At 43.4% G+C, this 20,072-nt stretch overlaps 1 protein-coding gene across 1 annotated transcript; it reads right to left on the bottom strand.

The window, feature by feature from the left end:
- Positions 1 to 4,031: 4,031 nt before the first annotated feature.
- On the bottom strand, positions 4,032 to 6,120 carry LOC131217612 (uncharacterized). The gene is made up of 4 exons (XM_058212552.1): positions 5,658 to 6,120; positions 4,946 to 5,493; positions 4,377 to 4,675; positions 4,032 to 4,209 (listed from the first exon to the last, which is right to left on the bottom strand). The coding sequence occupies exons 1-4, from the start codon at positions 6,118 to 6,120 to the stop codon at positions 4,032 to 4,034; spliced, it is 1,488 nt and encodes a 495-aa protein (XP_058068535.1).
- Positions 6,121 to 20,072: the final 13,952 nt, after the last annotated feature.

Below are 20,072 nucleotides of genomic sequence, written 5' to 3'. Positions count from 1 at the left end.
CTCCTGAAGCACGAGCCCCTGAGGCCCCTACCAGAGTTAAGCCCATCACCATCTTGACACCGACTCCCGAAGAACAAACTCCTGACGTTCCGCCTTTAGTGGTTATAGGACCTCCCGAGATGGGGAGAGAGGTGGTCGGGGAGACTTCCAGTACTGATGTCTCCACACAATCCGCAGCCCACCGCACTGTTACTGAGGCTAAGCCCTTGGTCGGACGAACTGACGCCTTGGTCGGGTACACCACCATGCCTGAGATGGTTGCCCAAGCTTCTGCAGCCAGTGGGGTTAGAGGAGGTTCTGAGCCTGCTCTAGAGACTCTACCTGTCAATTATCACATGGCTTTGCTGAACTCTTGGGTAACCAAGCACGTGTCGGAGTCGGCAATAGCCAAAACGCTCTCTCGAAGCTACGTCAAGTTCGTGAATGATTATGCAGCAGTTAATTATCAATCACTGTCGATGATGGTAGAAGTGAAGGAGAGGCTGAAGGCGATGGATCGGCTGGAGCCGGATAAGGCCGAACATGAGGCACAGAAGGTCGAGCTTGAGAAACATCTAGAGGCCTCGACTGCAGAGCAGGAGGAGTTAAGAAGGGTTGTTGAAGAGGGTCGAATGAGAGAGTTAGTGCTCCAAGCCGAGGTTAATCAACTCCAAGCCCGCTTGGACGTGGCCGACCTCGAAGTTAGGCACTTGCGGGAGGCGGTTAGGCATCTGGAGGTCTCTGTTAAAGACGCAGAAGGTGATGTCATACGGCTGGAGCGAGACCTTGCAAGGGCGAGGCATGAGGCTGCTAAAGGATTGACTCAGTAGCGGATCGTTCTCGAGGTTGTGGTTGCCACGGAGCAAGAGAAGTTGCGAGAGGAACTCGAGACTCAAGCGGCCTCGCAAGTTGCCACAGCAGTGGCGGCATATAAGGAGTCGGCGGAGAGGACCAAAGAACTAGACAAGCTGTATCTCTTCGGATACAACACCGATTTTGACGCCTACATTGCTGAAGTCTGAAAGTTCCACCCAGCCATCGACCTCGATGCTCTTGTTACATACGAGGCCAAGGACACTGAACTAGCCATAGTTGATGAGCCTGAGAGCGCCCCTCCTGTCGGCGAAGCTGCCCCCGACACCCAACCTCCCAGCCTTGCAGCTGGTCCCTCTGTTCGAAGGGAGTGAAACATTATTTTTTCTCTCTATTTTTTTAATGGATAATATTTTGATCTTTTTGAATGATGACATTTTGGCCCTTAGTATAGGGCATTTTCACATGTGTTGATTGCTGTGATTTTTTGTTAATGTTAAGGACCGACCCCTTGAGGGGTCAACCCCCCACGAATGGTGCGCGATCCTTAGTTGTTTTTGCAAGATTTTGTCGTATAATGAGTCGACCCCTTCTTTAAGGGATCGGTTTACATATGGGTTTTTCCTCTGCATACGAGTGGACCCCTTTATAGATTTTCGCAGGTTAACAAGTCAACCCCTTCTTTAAGGGATCGGTCCGTTGAGCTCGCTTCTGCTTATGAGAGGTAACTTTTTCGTTTGTAGATAGATCATGTAGAAAGAAACTTTTATTAAGAGCCTTAAAATGCTAGTAGTTTCGAGCTACACATTTGTCGAAAGCCTTCAATGGCCAGTAGATTCTCATGGGTAGTAGATCTTCAAGTGCTCGACATTCTAGGGGTGGAAGAGTTGACGCCCTTCGAGGTCTTCCAAATGATAGGAGTCTGGCTTGGTCGACTTAACCATGCGATAAGGCCTTTCCCAGTTTGGTCTGAGTGTCCCAACCCCCGACTCTTCTGTATTCTGGAAGACGCGGTGGAGGACTAGGTCCCCTAATCGGAAATGCCTCGTTTTAACGCTGGAATTGTAGAACCGCGTTACTTGCTAATGCCGAGCGACGACTCGGAGTCTAGCGACATCTCTGGCCTCGTCGAGCAGGTCGAGATTTACTGCGATCTGTTTGTTCTGATTTTCCTGGTTACTTCAACGCATACTGTCGGAAGGCCGATCTTGACTAGGACGATAGCCTCTAAGCCGTAGTATAGCGAAAATGGAGTCTCCCCGGTAGATGATTGAGCTGCAGTCTTGTAGGTCCAAAGGACGAAAGGGAACTCCTCTGCCCAATTGCCTTTTGCCTTTTCCAGTTTAGTCTTGAGATATTACTTGGTGACCTTGTTTACGGCTTCGACCTGTCCTTTTCCAGTGGGCAGGGGTCCAATGATGTTGATTCTCCACTGAGCAAACAGCCACAATCCGCTCATGGGGGTCAACTCTTCCACAGGTTACCTCGGCACAGCGGCAAACCTTTAGCATTTATCGCATCTCTGGACGTAATTCTTGGAGTCTTCCCGAAGGTTGGCCCAAAGTACCCCTGTCGGAGTATTTTTAGAGCTAAGGTACGGCCACGGGAATAATTCCTGTAGATTCCCTCGTGGACTTCTCGGATCACATAGTCTGCTTCATCGGTCGGAGGCACCTGAGGTAGGGCTGTGAATGCCCCTTCTTATATAGGACCCCATCCAAGATCACGAATTGTGCAACTCTGATCTTCAGGCCTCGGGCTTCTAGCTTGTCTTGAGGGACCTCACCAGTTGTGAGATAGTTGTAGATTGGGTCCATCTAACTCAAAAGTATCTCCACCGGGTTGACTATCTCTTGATCAGTCCGGTCGATGCTTGGACTATCCAAATTTCTACAAGGATTATCCGAGGGATCTTTCCTTCTGTGGCCGAGGCTAACCTTACAAGGGCGTCAGCCTAAGTGTTCTCCATCCTCAGAATCTGAATGATGACCCAGCTCCAGAACCTTTCTATCAGCTTCATTTTCTCGGCCAGATAAGACACCATCCTTGCCTCCTTAGCCTCATACTCGGTGGAGATGTGGTTTACAACGAGTTGAGAGTCACTCCTCACCTCGAAAGACTGGACTCCCAAACTGGCCGCCAGTTGGATCCCGGCTAGCAAGGTCTCGTATTCTGCCTCATTGTTAGAGGCTTTGAAGCCGAGCCTGATCACATACTGGATGGAGGTTGCATTTGGTGCTACCAGGACAATCCTCGCCCCGACGCGCTTAGAGTTAGACGATCCGTCCACATATAGTATCCATTTCTGCTCCGATTCTGTTTCCTGGGTAAGCAGGGGAACTAGCGAGGTCATGGGAGCTACCTCCGTACCCGTGTCCACTTCTTTTGTGTCCGGGATAGTGAATTCTGCTATGAAGTCGGCCACAGCCTGATCCTTGATTGTTGTCTTCGGACGATATTGGATGTCGAACTCCCCGAGGTCTCCGACCGGCTTCTGGAGGACTTGCCTGAGGGGGGAGTCAATTAGAACGACAATGGTATGCGCTTGAAAGTATGGACGCAGTCTCCGCGCTGAGAAGACTAAACCAAGTGTTGGCTTCTCTATACTCGGCCATCTGGTCTCGGTGGATACCATTGTTTTGCTTACATAATAGACGGGGCGCTGCTTGCCCCTACCTCCCTGATGAGTGCGGAACTGACGGTCGAGGCCGAGACCGCCATATACAGGAATAGGGGTTCACCTTCTTCCGACTTGGATAGTAGGGGGGATGAACCCGAGTATTGCTTTAACTGCTGGAAAGCTTGCTCACACTCTGGGGTCCATTCAACCTTCTTGTAATCCTTCAACTGCTGAAAGAAGGGGAAGCATTTATCGGTGACTCGGGATATAAATCGACCGAGGGCTGCTACTTTACCAGTGAGGCATTGGATTTCTTTCGTAGTTCGAGGTGAGCTCATGTCGAGTAATGCCTTGATTTTCTCAGGATTCGTCTCAATACCTCTCTGGCTGACTTGAAAACCGAGGAACTTGCCTGAGCCGACTCCGAAGGCACACTTGGTGAAATTCAGTTTCATACGGTATTCTCGGAGGATCGAGAAGGTCTTTCCGAGGTCCGCGATGTTATCAGACGCTTTGACGCTCTTTACTAGCATATCGTCAACATAGACTACCATAGTCCGACCAATCTGCTTGGCAAGCATCTGATTCACTAACCTTTGATATGTCACCCCAACGTTCTTCAGGTCAAAGGGATGACCCGGTAATAGTAGAGACCCTTATCCGTAACAAAGGTCGCCTTCTGCCTATCTGAAGGATGTATGGCGATCTGATTATACCCGGAGTAGGCATCTAGGAATGAGAGCTGTTCATGCCCAGCTGTGCTATCCTCCAGCAGATCAATCCGAGGTAGAGGAAAGCTATCTTTGGGGCAAGCTTTGTTCAGGTCTGAATAGTTTATACAAACCCGTCACTTCCCGTTGGCTTTCTTCACAAGGACTACGTTTGCGATCCATTTAGATAATGCACCTCTTCAATAAATCCGAAGCTAAGAAGTTTCGACACTTTATCTTCTATGGCTAAGCACCTTTCGGCATTGAATGCTCTCCTCTTCTGTTTCACTAGTCTATGATCCGGATTCACATTCAGCTTGTAGACCATTACATCGGGGGAAATCCCTGGCATATCTTCATGCGACCATGTAAAAATATCTTTATGCTTCTGTGAAAAAGCTAGTATTTGAGACCGCTGCTCGAAATTTAACGATGATCCGAGTAGACCCGTTCTGCTCGGATCAGCTTCCTCAAGTGCAACGGTCACCAACTCCTCCATGGAGGAGTCTTCTGCAGGAGCTTTGAAGTCGAGGACGTTAACTGTGAGGGTTTGCTTTATCAAACCCTTTTTTAATATCTATTGCGTAATATCTCCGAGTTTCATGCTGATCCCCTCGGAGGCATCCGACCCCTCCCTAAGCAGGAAATTTCATTAAAGGTGATAAGTGGACACAACCGCCCGCATCGCATTAAGGGAAGGTCGGCCCAGAATCACGTTGTGTACTGACGGCACATTCACAACAAGAAAGTCTATTAGGAGTGTGACTTGATGCTGTCCTTCTCCTACTGTCATAGGGAGGGAGATGACTCCTTCGAATATCACCTGATCCCCGACAAAGCCGTGCAAGGGAGTCTTCACGGGTCGGAGGCTCGACCTGTCGATTCTCATTCTCTCGAACGCCTCAGAATAAATGACGTCAATCGAGCTCCCGGTGTCGACCAAGATACGGTAAACTTTGTGATTAGTTATAGTCATAGCCACCACGAGCGCATCGTCATGCGGATGCTGAATTTCGCGTGCGTCATCCTCTGTAAAGGTTAGACTACAGGAGTTTGCTTGGGGCTCTTTTCTCGACTTTTCCACCAAGTGGACGTAGTGCTCGGGATCTGAGCTTTGAGAATAGGCTTTGCGAGCTCTATTCGAGTCACCCCCTCCAAACGAATTGCCATAAATGGTACGGATTTCTGCAGGCTCTTCGGCAGTCTTGTTCTGTTGCTCTTCTCTCTGAACCGACTTCTCTTTCCTAGTGTACCGTCGCAGATGACCATTACGGATGAGAGTCTCGATCTCGTCTTTGAGATCTATGCGGTCGCTCGTATTGTGACAGTGGTCACGATGGAATCGACAGTACTTGCGCTTGTCTCGCTGGTCTGTTTTGTCCTACATGCAAACTGACTAGTTTAGGAGTTTTTAGCCCCTGATATCTAGCAAGATTTGCTCCGGAGATGTGTTGAGGGGAGTGTAGGAGCAGAACTTGCTCTTGAGTTTTTTCTTGGTCAGCGCTCGCGAGTGGCCCGATCATCTGGCCTCTTACTGGATGACTGAAGGTCTTTATTCCTTGGTCTCTTCTCTTTAGACGACTGCTCAGCTGCTTGGATATTCCTGCGGGAGTTGGAGAACTCCTCGGCGTTGGTATATTTCTGAGCCCTGTTGATGAGTTCGGCCAAGGTGGTCGGCGAATTCTTCCCGATCAAGAAGATGAGCTTCCCCTCTCTGAGCCCACTAGACATGGTAGAGAGTGCCATTTTGTCATCGTAATCTTCCACTAGCAACGCCTCTTCGTTGAAGCGGGTAATGAAGTCCTTTAGTGACTCCTTGTTCCCCTGTTTGAGGGTAAACAGATGGGTAGTCGGCTTCCGACTCTTCTTACCAGAGATGAACTGGGTAAGAAATAATTTGCTGAGCTCTGCGAAAGAGCTGATTGACTTTGCTTTAAGGTGTCGATACCAACTTCGACCAGACCCGGAGAGGGTTATTGAGAAGGCTCTGCACATCATTGCATCTGTAGTCGACTGGATCTACATCCATGAACGGTAGGACTCTACATGCTCCGACAGGTCTCCAGATCTAGAGAATTGGATGACAGGAGGCATCCTGAACCTCGGTGGCATCACCTCATCCATGATTCCTGAGGTGAAGGGAGGCTCAGTCTCTTCCATCATCGCATGGACCGCGATTGGGATAGACGTGGACCACTAATTTTCCTGAAATGTCTTGAACTAGTCGCGGAGTTCCTTACGCTGAGCTTCCCAAGGATTCTGATTTTCAACTACTGTCTCTTGAGGGGCCTTCTTCACCTTAAGCACTCTACCCTGCCTCCTCCTCTCCAGTAGATGGCGGAGGTCAACGAAGGTAAGAGTCGAAGTGGCTAACACATATGATGGTTCCGCATCTCGAGCAGGTTCTGGGACTCGGGTGGACTGATTTTGGGACACTGCGTTATACGTAGGGTTGAGAGCTTTCGCAGACTGTGCTTCGGACCCTCTGGCTCGGGAGCTGACTTGTTGCGGTTGCCCCTCGGGTGCCAGGGTGGCTTCCACTATGTTAAGATGTGGCTGCCAGTTTTGCTGTGCCTTCATTCGGTTGATTTCGTCTTTCAGCATCTAAACTTCACTTTGTAACGCCTTATACTTTCCTCCTCGGCTCCAAGTCCATTGGGATGGCCCTATTGGAGCCGATTCAGTATGTAGCAGCGAAGAAGACTGATGTTGTCCACTAGGTTTGGTTTCCACTGTTGTCACCTTTTTCTTTCCTCTCGCCATATCTGATAAAACTTCCTAGCTTTTTGTCTACGATTCCACAGATCGTGCCAAAAAATGTTGAGGTCAAAATCTGGATCACCCTCCTCTCGATGCTGACTACTCCAAACGGTCCCTGATCCTGCACAAAAATGGTGAGCAAAGGAGACCCTGGCTTAGCTGGGGGACCCTCCGATGCCTAAGTCAGGCCTGGGAATCTGGGTCTAACTTGTGTGATGTAGAGAGAGGGTGCGAGATCTTACGTACCTGTTGTAATGGGGTCCCCTGGTATTTATACCAGTGGGTAAAGAGGATCACGTCCATTAATTTCGGCACGATTTACTCAATCATGCGGGTATTACGATCGTGGAGATATTATCCGCAATCTTTGGATCATGTAGTGTATCGTGTCTTAAGGGCGCGTATCCTCGGGCGAGATCTTTGGTCACGTCCGCATTTAGGTTATTCTTTAGGCTTGGCACTCGGAGTGTCCTCACTCGGGCTCGACCTCGATTTGTCTAGTTCCGAGGCCAAGTTCTAGCATTCGGAGTGTCAGTCCAGGCTCGACCTCGTCTCGCCTAAGCTTGTGATCAAGTAATAGCAATCGGAATTTACTGTCGAAATGCTTGGGGTCGAAGTTCGTAGGATGTCGTCTTTCCGATGGGGTTAAGTACGAGAATGATGACTCGCCCTGAGACCAAAGGTGAGGGCTTGTTCCACCCATCCTGTAATCGTGACTCAGAGGTTAGTTTGTACTTGTTGCAATGTTCCACTTCCGAGCCCTTATCAACTGATTCAGAGGGCTTAGGACTACCCTGATTGTCCTTATTCAAGTTTCACCCCCTAACATTGGATATGCCTCATTTTTGGGCTCAAGCCCTAAAATTATCTGATAAAATGGATGGACGGAGCAGATAAAATACATAAACCATGGTGGACCTCACACAATTTACTCAGTAGGCTAAGGGTATTGAGTTACTACGCAATCTGCTTCCGGCTACTTCCCTGCCACTACCCCATGGCTGGTGGTCGGTGATACCTGAGCCCCATGATGATGTATATGTTTCATCCATGCTGTTCATCCATTTTTACATATCATTTTATGGCTTGATACAAAAAATGAGAAGGATATAAATCTCATGTGGACCACACCAAAGGAAAACAATAATGATTGGAAATCCACCATTAAAATCCTCCTATGGCCCACTGTACTATTTATTTGACATCCAATATGTTGGTTAGGTCATACAGACCTAGATGAAGGGAAAAAACAAATATTGTTTTGATCCAAAACTTTTATGGGCCCAAAAAGTTTTTAATGACACTGCTTCGTGTAATGTGGTCCACTTGAGATTGCGATATAACTCATTTTTGGTCTCATACCCTAAAATAATCTATAAAAATGGGTGGATGGCATCGATGAAACACATACATCATGGTGGCAGGGGGGAGTTTTTAGGTCTTGATCCCGAAAATGAAACAAATCCAAAGCTAGCTCAATTGGACCACACCGTAATAAACAAAGTGAATTGAACCTAAAATTTTTAGGCACCACAGAAATTTTTGATCAATCTGATATTTGTTTTTTTCCCTTCATTCATGTCTTTTTTATCTTATGAACGGATTGTATGACAAATAAAATTCACTCTAGGCCCTATGAAGATTTCAATGTTGGAAATCATTATTCCGACTGTTTCCTTGTGGTGTGGTCCAATTGAGATTTTGATATGATTCAATGCTGAGTTCGACCACTGAAACAAGCTGGAAAAACTGATGAACGGCATGGATAAACCAAATACGATCAAGGTGGTCTCCAAAGAGTTTACTCGGTAGGATGAAACGTATTGATTTAAAGTTTAATCTTAGTGGGATCCTTGGTGGGTTCCCATGGAGAAAACGGAAAGAAGCGTTTTGCGTTCGGGGTTTCTTTACGTGTTTTATTTTTCATGCCAGCAGGGCTTGACTTTCATATTTTAATTTATTACAATAATAATTGAAAATTTAAATAAAGCATTCACGACTCCGTCCTTCACCGATCTAACTAGGTCTATTTTCTAAAATTTAAAAATCTTAACAGGATGATTTGCGAAACCTAATGAGTAAACCGAATGGGATTTCCTATCTTAAGATATTAATTGTGTTTTCACCCTGCAATGTATAGTGTAATCCCAAATAAGTGCAGGGCAAATGATAAGGCTTACTTATGGTTCAGGCAAGGGCAGAGCAAAGGAAATGGTTTGGAGAGATCCACCCTATTTTTACAAGGCCACTATGATGATTATATGAAATCCACTCCAATTATTAGATATAACGCCAAAATTTAGGCCTAGGGGACAAAAATCAGAGCTAAAATCAGACCTATTTGTAATTAATGTCAGCCGCACCAAGTAAAATCATTTTGGAGAACCATCATTGTGCAGTACACTATTTTCAATCATGTGGTCTACCTAAATCATGGTTGGGGCAAAAATTTTAGCCATTAGTCTAGCATGGGGTGATGCACCTGGTGGTTGGGTGGATTTCACATAAACATGGGGTCGTCTTCTGTGTGCTTTCTATTTCCTCCAGTTTCGCAAATAATGTATGCCCTTTCATGTTTGTTAATCCAAATCTGAAGTGGCCAAACTCATGTAAAATCACTTTGAAAAACTCTAAAATCATTTGGAATGACCTGATTTTTGGGCTATCCATTCATATGGGGTGAGAGCATCTACGGCACATAATTTTTAGGCCTCACACACAATAAAAAGACATGGCTAACCCCACACACATTTTGGAAGCTTTGTAATCATCAGTGTCTTCGTCCTAATTGCTCTGTTATGACTCACGCTTGAATTTTGGATTAGCATGATAATTGTGCACTAATGAACATATTTGGATTAGCATGATAAATATGGACGTGGTGGACCCCACATGGACATGTGAATGACTATTAGACGGAGGTAATAAGTCCTCCAATTAGGTGATTACTGTTACACTGGTCTCCTTGTATAATCAATATAAAGCTAAACAATCTAACTTCAGGCTGGAATTGAAGCAACTTAACTCTGAAAACTTGTTTCTATTGTATGTTTAACTTCATAGAATTTAGTAAGAAAAAAATCTAAATTTCTAAATGTACATAGATATTATGGTCAAACTTCCAAGTTTGCTTCTTCAATCTCTCATCAAATTACTAAACATCTATTAATATAAACTAACAAAAATCGTGGAAAGAAAAAATGTTAATCGAATGTGTATTTGAGAAATATTTTTTTAAAAAAAAAACATTAAATGCAATTATTCTTCCAACGCCTCATTACAACGGTAAGATGTGTGCAACCATATGGGTGGAGGCCAAATCATTCCCAAGTCATTGCTTGAATGGTATTGGCATGGCAACGATGTGATGCTATTATCCTCCAAGTTGAACATGCCTAAATCATGACCTCCTCGTACACCAGCCTTATATGGATATATTTCGTCATCAGTAAAGTAAATACAATTTCTTTTGAAGCTGGGAAGATCGTGAGCCGAGAGAGGTAATGAGTAGTTTGAGCCTAAGAACAACATACAATCCCCAAGAGTTTTCACCTCAAACCTCTCCCCCCTACTTATATCCATCTTAAAAACTTTAAATTTAACTGTATAATATATCCAATTATCATTATCTTCATAATATCTAACAACCTCACCATTATGAATGTCTTTACAATATCTAACAACCTGTAATAGCTCCCCCATTGATTCCACTAAATAAATCATCTGCTTATAGATATTCATTTGTCGCAGCACATGGAAAGTCATTTGTGGCATGACCTCCACTGCATCGGGAGGACCATCAATGTTGCAAAGTGCAACTCTTCCATTAACATCTACCACATAGAATTGTTCTTTATAACACACAATGTCACAATAAGGACACCATATCTTTTCAATTACGGTCCACTCATTGTCTCCATGTCTACAGAATGCCAATTTTTGAAGCTCACCATGGATGGCCATAACAACATAGTTGGGGTTCGATGTAGGGTCGGAGGTTAACAGAGCCTTATTTATGAAGCGGGTTCTCATCCATTCCGAGTTTGGAGTTTCTACTACACCATCGAATAAAGACCGTACATTGTACTCTGCACCCACTCTGGATTTGTCAAACCCTAGTACTTCGGAAAATGTTGTTATTGGAGGAAGTTCCATCTGGGTCTTAGTAAATGGATTAATTAAACGAATGACAGGGGTCTCATCTACTCAACCAGCCAACCATTGGAAGAACCACAATACCTTAGCCCATGAACCTCTGATAGCTTGAGGTAAAATATCTTGTTATCAGATAAACAAAAGGCACTGTAGGCCTTGACGTTCTTGTCATATGGAAGCATTAACAGTGGTAGCTGGTAAGGGTAATGAAGAGGCATTTCCTCTACGGCTGATCGCCATGATTTGCAAGTGGCACGAAATGCCAGATAATCCCTGTTGGCAGTTAGTAATTCAGCGATTGTACGTAACACTTCATTTTGAAGTTGGGACCAGTCAGCCATGCATATCCTTCTCAATATTACTGATCACTCAAGATTATGCAACTGTGTTTCCTTAGAGCTGAAAAAAAAAAGTGAAATAAAACGTGAAATTAGATGAAGGGATCATGGTAAATATTACATTTCTATTACAAAAGTACTTGGAACAAAGTAAATCAATAGTACATCTCAAATCCAATCAGTTTTTAGCTTATACTACTAAATCAGGCTCATAAAACTTCAAGAATTTAAAATTGAAACCATAAGTGTAATTTTCTAGTTACCTAGAGTGGAAATAAAAAGATAATTACTATTAAAAAAAGTATATTGTTCATCTGTTTTCACACACACACACACACACACACACACACACAGAAATGGTTCTATGCAGTCGACCTGATGGGAACTTCCCATGAGGTCGAGCTTTGTGGGCCCCATCGTGATGTGTGTCTTGTTGGGGGCCTTGCACAAAACCTTAGGATCTAACCTCCCAAAATAAACCAGAATTATGGAATAATAAAGCAATGAAGTAAATCAAAGTATAAACCACACGACACCAAAGAATTTTACGTGGAAAACTCTCAAAGAGGTAAAAACCACGGGACCTCGTCCAGATCAATAATCCACTATAAAGCAGAATGTTACAACCGATCACAAACACACACTGCTTGGATTAAACTTTCTTCACTCACGCAGGAGTGGATAAACAATAAGAGAAACAAAGAAAACGGAGAGATCTCACCGATTACGTGGACGTGGAGCGCTGAGATATGGTAGATCACCTCTACGAGCATAGCCTCCCTTCCACAAGCTTCCTCTCTCTCTTTCTCTCACACCTTTGATAACCCTAAATCCTCTTAGAGTATCTTTAGGAAACCTTAAAAACCCTGGAATACACCCCAATCCTGCATACACCCCTTTATATAAGAATAGAAAGAGGTAGAATCCAAATATGAAACAAAATCCGCAAAATCTGCGTTTCCACAATCGCATCTGCGGAACTCTTCGATGATATCGAATCATCGACGGTCCTTCGATGATATCAAAACAGGACCAAAAACTGTCCAACGACTAGGGGTGAAAAATCCAACAATTATCGATGTCATCGAACCACTCTTGATGATAGCCTCGATATCATTTAAAGTCCATCGATGATATCGACAGGACCAAAAAACTATCCAGCGACCAGCGGTGAAAAATTCAGCAATTATCGATGATATCAAAACTGGTTCGATTTCATCGAACCCAGCAATGAGGAGAAAATTCCCATTAAATCTTTTCCTTTTTGACTCAGGAGGAATTCACCTTCTACAAGCCATCCTGGTTTCTACAAACCTCAAACTTGCCCTTGAGCAAAGCCTTGGTCATCATATCTGACTCATTATTGTTCGTGTGGACCTTCTTAAGCTGTAACACCTTCTATTCCAAAGTATCCCTGATCCAGTGATACCGAATCTCTATGTGCTTCGACTTGGAGTGCTGACTTGGATTCTTGCTCAAGTGTATAGCACTTTGGCTATCGCAATAGACCACGTGTTGCTCCTGCTTCAGGCTAAGTTTCTGTAGGAACCTCTTCATCCAAAGCATCTTTTTACATGCCTCTGTGACTGTAATGTACTCGGCCTCTGTCGTCGATAATGCTACGACCTTCTGTAAAAACCGCTCTCCATGCAAACGTGAACATAAATCCTGATGTAGACTTCCTAGAGTCTATGTCACCTATCATATCTGCATCTGTGTAGCCCTCTAACACAGGTTTTTCGTCACCATAGCATAGGCTTAACGTGGATGAGCCTCTTAGATACCGTAGTATCCACTTCACCGCTACCCAATATTCTTTGCCAGGATTGACAAGATACCGGCTGACAGCACCAACCGTATATGCTATGTCTGGGAGTGTACATACCATAGCATACATTAAACTTCCCACAGCTGACACGTAGGGTATCTTCTACATCTCATCCACCTCTGCCTTCGTCTTGGGACATGCCTGTCGCTCAATCTGAAGTGACCATCCAGTAGAGTACTGACCGGTTTCATTGCATTCATATTGAACCACTTTAGGACTTTCTCAATATATCGCTCTTGTGGCAACTAAAGCTTTCTGCTGCTTCTGTTACGAGTTATCTCCATTCTTAGGATCTGTTTAGCTGGGCCCAAGTCTTTCATAGTAAACGACTTACCCAACTCCTATTTCAACCTGTCGATTTTCTTGATGTCTTTTCTCATGATGAGCATGTCATCAACGTATAACAGCAGAACTAAGAAATCACCATCTGAGAACTTGCGCGTGAACACACGGTGGTCTAACTCCGTTCTATCATACCCATGCTATAACATGAACAAGTCGAACTTCTTATACCATTGTCATGGAGCTTGTTTCAGCTCATATAAGCTCTTTCTCAGCCTACACACCATATGCTCCTTACCCTTGACTTCAAACCTCTCTGGTTGGTGCATGTAGATCTCTTCTTCCAGGTCACCATGGAGAAACGCAGTTTTGACATCTAACTGCTCTATCTCTAGATCCATGCTAGCCATCAACCCAAGCAACACCTGTATGGATGTCATCTTCGCTACTAGTGAGAATATCTCCTCGAAGTCTATACATTTTCTCTGACCGAACCCTTTTACTACAAGTCTGGCTTTGAACCTCGTCTGTGAATTCTTTTTCTCAATCTTCTTTCTAAACACCCACTTGTTGTTCAGATCTTTCTTGCCCTTAGGCAGTTTCACCGTGTCATAGGTGTGGTTCTTATGTAAGGATTTCATCTCCTCTTCCATAACTTTCAACCACTTCCCTTTATGCTCGTCGGCTACGGCCTCAGAATAATCTTCTGGCTCTCTCCCATCAGTCAGCATAATATACTCATGCGGTGAGTACATCTTGGATGACTGTCTGTCCCTATATGACGTCCTCACCTATGGCTCAATAGGTGGATCAAGTGGGGGCTACTCCCGTGGTCCATCTTCTGTAGGAACTCCCTCGTCCTCTGCACCTTGCTATACTTCCCTGTCATCAGGCACCATGGGAGGAATAATCGGATTCATATCCTCTAGCTCACCTGAACTAGGCTGGTTCTTCTCTGGCTTACCAATGTCTTCTATACACTGATCTTTAGAGAAAACCACATCTCTGCTCCTGACAAGCTTCCTCTCGGTCGGATCCCATAATCTGTAACCGAATTTTTTGTCATTGTACCCCAAGAACACACACTGCCTGATCTTCATATCGAGCTTGAACCTCTTATCCTTTGCTACATGAACGGATGCTCTGCATCCAAACACCCTGAGATGATTGTACGATGGATCTTGTCCAGTCCACTCCTTCTCAGGCACTTCTCCATTCAACGGGGCTGATGGAGACCTATTTATCAAATACACCACCGTATGCATTGATTCTCCACAGAACGTCTTAGGTAATTTCGCATGGGATAACATGCATCTGATTCTCTCAACAATGATGCGATTCATTCGCTCAGTTACACCATTATGCTAGGGGGTCTTGGGAACTGCCTGTTCATGCTGTATACTCAGAGACTTGCAGTACTCATAAAAGTCGCTAATGTATTTACCACCATTGTCAGTGCGGATGCACTTCAATGATCTACCCCTCTCTCTCTCTCTCTCGACCATAGCATAAAACATTTTAAACACACTAAAGACCTCGTCCTTAGATTTCAAAGCATACACCCAAACCCTCCTAGATGCATCATCTATAAAAGTGACAAAATATAATGCCCCACCCAAGGTTTTTGTCCTCATAGGACCACAAACATCAGAATAAACCAAATCTAATGTATGCACTTTATTAACATGAAAAACAGTTTTAACGAATGAAACTCTATGTTGTTTCCCTGATAAACAATTAAGACAGGTTTTGAGAGGTGTACCTGTCATGTCTGGAAGGAGCCGCTTCCTCGCTAGTAGCTGAAGCCATTTTTTCACTCATGTGGCCTAGACGCCTGTGCCACATGTCAATAGTTAAATCTTACGCTGCGTTCAACCCACCCTTAGACACACTGACACTTGCCTTGTAAAGGGTGCAACACTTCTTCCTCTGACCATGATCAACGAACCCTTAATGAGTTTCCAGCGCCCACCAGCAAACCGGCTTTCATAGCCATCATCATCTAGCCTTTCCGTCGACATCAGGTTGAGGCGAAGGTCTGGGATATGCCTCACATCCCTGAGAACCAATGTGCAGCCCATATCGGTCTTCACACAAATATCACCGACCCCTACGATCTTTGATACGCCAGAATTTTCCATCTTCACGGTCCTATAGTCACCTGACTTGTAGCTTGTGAAGAAGTTCCTACGTGGAGTCGCGTGAAAAGAAGCTCCTGAGTCTATCACCCAGTCGGTGTCCTGACTCATAGCCGTGAGACATACATCATGATCTGCAGAAAGAATAACTACAACGTCGGCATCTCAAGCGACCGTGGTGGAATCTGATTCATCTTCCTTCTCTTTTCCATTTCCTTTCTTGTCGTTCTTAGCCTTACGACATTCATGCTTATAGTGGCCCTTCTTGCCACAATTCCAACATTCAACATCTTTTCTATTACTCGACTTGCCTCTTGATTTATCTCGGGCCTTCCCGCCCTTCCTGTTCTTTCCTCTCCCCCGTTCCTATGTCACAAGGGCCTCTTGCTGAGTAGACCCCTGAGACTTTCTCCTTGTCTCTTCATTGAAGAGACAACTAGTCACCTGTTCCATGGATATCTTTTCGTCTAGCGCGGAGTTACTTAGAGACACCACTAATGTCTCCTAATTATCAGGCAATGAACTAAGTAATAGTAAAGCCTGCAATTCATCATCCATGACCATCTTCATGGCGGAGAGTTGGTTCACTATATTGCTGACCTCATTCATGTGCTCGGCCACAGAACCACCATCCTTGAACTTGAGATTCACAAGTCGCCTTATTAGAAAAATTTTATTACCAGTTGTCTTCCTCTCATACAGCCCTTCTAGTTTCAGCCAGAGGTTAGCGTTTAAGGTTTCCGTAGACACATGGTGGAACACAAAATCATCCAGTCATTGTCTAATAAACCCACCGCCTTTCGGTCCATCTTCTTCCAATCATCATCAAACATATCTTAGATTTTGCTGATATGCCTAAAATTGAAGAATATAGGTCCTTGCAATAAAGCAAGTCCTCCATCTTAGCCTTCTATATGGTCCAATTAGAACTATTGAGGCTGATCATCCTTGATGAGCCATCTTCCATAATTCCAAACCGATCTTACCCGCTCAATGAACTTAGCTCTGATACCACTTTGTTGCGGGCCTTGCACAAAACCTTAGGATCTAACCTCCCGAAACAAACCAGAATTATGGAATAATAAAGCAATGAAATAAATCAAAGCATAAATCACACGACACTGAGAATTTTATATGAAAAACCCTCAAAGAGGTAAAAACCACGAGACCTCGTCCAGATTAACAATCCACTATAAAGCAGAACGTTACAACCGATCACAAGCACACACCGCTTAGATCAAACCTTCTTTACTCACGTAGGAGTGGATAAACAATAAGAGAAATAAAGAAAACGGAGAGATCTCACCGATTACGAGGATATGGAAGTGCTGAGATATGGTAGATCACCTCTACGAGCATAGCTTCCCTTCCACAAGCTTCCTCTCTCTCTCTCTCTCTCTCTCTCTCTCTCTCTCTCTCTCTCTCTCTCTCTCTTTGAAAAATCATAAAATCCAATGAGGGAGAGGTTCAAGGAAACCTTAGAAAACCCTGGAATACACCTCAATCCCACATTCACCCCTTTATATAAGAATAGAAAGAGGCAGAATCCAAATAGGAAATAAAATTCGTAAAATCTGCATTTCCGCAATCGCATCTGCGGAACTCTTCGATGATATCGAAGGTCTCTCGATGACAGCCTTCGATATCATCGACGGTCCTTCGATGATATTGAAACAGGACCAAAAACTGTCCAGCGACCAGGGGTGAAAAATCCAACAATTATCGATGTCATCGAACCACTCTCGATGACAGCCTCGATATCATCTAAAGTCCATCGATGATATCGATAGGACCAAAAAACTGTCTAGCGACCAGTGGTGAAAAATCCAGCAATTATCGATGATATCGAAACTGATTCGATTTCATCGAACCCAGTAATGCGGAGAAAATCCCCACCATGTCTAACATCAATAGCATGCATTTGATGGGTCCCCTTGAAATTATATATGGGATATCCCCAAAACCAGTCATATACGGAACTATCCCTCTCAATTGTTGTATGTGGTGTGGCCCACCGAAGTCATGGATTGACTTAATTTTTATGCCTGTCCATGGTGGGCACATCTGACTGATGGGGTAGATGTTGACATGCATCACAGTGGGGCTCACACAGCTCAACCTCATGGGAAGTTCCCATGAGCTCGACTGCATAGAACCATTTCCTATATATAAAAAATTTTAGGACATGATTCAAAAGTGAATCATATCCAAAGCTCAAGTGGACAAAACCATAAGAAACATGCAATTCATTCATTTTTACAAGTACCGGTGAATGTGCCAAAAGCTCCAAAGCTATTTGGGAAGCACCAGAATATCCCTTTATCTATGCCCTTTCTGACAAACGACTGAGATATCCCTGCAGGCTATCCTGAATCTCACAAGTCCTGATGTGGTACCCACCTCGTGACCATTCTGCGTGAGTCAGCCCACCCTAGTGTGGAGATGTACATACATCAGGTTGGGTTCAAATCTTACTCTTAAGCATATTATATTTTTGATAAAATCTCATCATTTACCGTTCAAATCACTCTAAATTTGCAATGATGTACTTGATGACCATTGAGGTCGATGGAACATAAACCCCAAGCCTGATTTTACATTACTCCACCTTATGGTGTAGCCCACCTTGGTTTTGGACTGGGCTGATTTTGGGCATGTATGGTAAACATTAGAGGCTGCACCTGATGGAAGAAGTGTAACTCACATGAAGGGCACTGCTTAAGATATCGTAATTTCTTATTGCATATAAATATTATTATAGGAATGCCATCTAGCAAACGCTAGTGGGCCTCATAAATATTTTCATATTCGTCCATCTTCTGATGGCTATAACTGGCGATCCATGATTAAAAAAGAAAAAAAGAAAGAAAGAAAGAAATTACGTTGAACATGCAACATCATTTTAGGAACAGTTTTAAACCCTTACGGTGCCAACGGTCGTTTTAAGAATGAAATTTTAAAAACGGTTTTAAAACTTAACGTTGCCAACGTTCAGATTTTAAGACGGAATTTTAGGAACAATTTTAAACCTAGATAAACACATGAAATTTAAGATTAAGGGAAATAAATTAACAAAAGTTTATTACATTCCATCAAAATAGAGATTAATCCAAAGAAAAACATAAATGTGCTTGAAGATGTTTCATAGCAAAATCAAATTTACAGAAATAAGCTACAGTAAAGGCTAGCACTTTAAATTATAGCTTTGCGGAGATGGCGTGTGAAGTTCCCTCAATGCATTGATCATCATCTCCTAGACCCACAGGAACAAGGCGCTTCCCACCTAAGAATATAAACAACTACAGAAATTGAAGTTAATTGGTAATCGAGTGAAAAAGAAAAGTCTCCCCACTATGATCAAGATTGAAGAATGGGAGCATGCTACAAAGGACTAGAAACACAAATACACATCCGGGACCCCTCAGTGCCCAGGCCAATTAACCCTGCTTGATATGACATATAGGATTATGATGCAAAATGCACATCAGGCATAGTAAGCTTGAAATGTTTCCCGAGACATTGTTGTTGGTCTGTTAAAGGAAAAAAAAAGAAAACTCACCATATAGGTCAACTGAATAAAAAATCAACGGAAAATAAAAAACAGATTGACTGAAGATGTATGTAAATTAAATTGGTTTTGAATTTAAGACACGTACAATTTTAGATAAGACGTAGAAATTCATAGATAAATTGGTACGACATTTAAGATATAAGTAAGTTCGTGAAATCAGAGATTTGTTTTCCACTTCAGCCAAACTAAATTTAAATGAACATAATTCAGCTTCTGAAAATGGCTTTTCTGTTGTAAGCAAAATCAAATAAACTTTGATCTATATACTTTTTTTCTGGATGAATGGAAAGAAATTATAGTAATTAGCATTTTCTAACCATTTGATCTATAGACTTTTTTTTCTAGATCATACCTGTATAGTTTTCTTGACCATCCAGAAACAGGTGAAGGATCATCTAATGACGATTGGGATGGGCTATGGTGCATCTGAGTGATAGTCAATTCTTTTCTAGCAACAATGAAATGTGAAGTGAAAGAAAAAAGTAGTAGATCTAAGAGTCACATTTCAATTCATCCAAAGACCAAACAAATAAAACCCAATTTAACTTGGAAAAAAATCCAATTCGGATCAGAAAGAAACAGATGCACCATCATAGATTGACGAGAAACCGATAAATATGGAGAAACCCAATTGAATAACCAAACCGACAAATGCTAAAAAACCATGAACCAAGTACTAGATTCAGCCCAGGGGGAGAAATTTTGAATTTAAAATCTAACACCATTACCTTATATGAACTTTTTTCTTCTTTTTGTTTTTCATGAACTCTCTTTTCTTCTTCTTCTTTTAACAACTCATTTGATGGCCAGCGATTGGTTGGTTCTGATTATCAGATGAGTGAATTTTAGGACGCTCACCACCACCAATGGAGCCATGT

This window comes from Magnolia sinica, chromosome 10, assembly GCF_029962835.1.
Source record: "Magnolia sinica isolate HGM2019 chromosome 10, MsV1, whole genome shotgun sequence".
NCBI lineage: Eukaryota > Viridiplantae > Streptophyta > Magnoliopsida > Magnoliales > Magnoliaceae > Magnolia > Magnolia sinica.
Note: the sequence above shows the minus strand (reverse complement) of the source record. Positions and strands in the feature narration are given on the sequence as shown.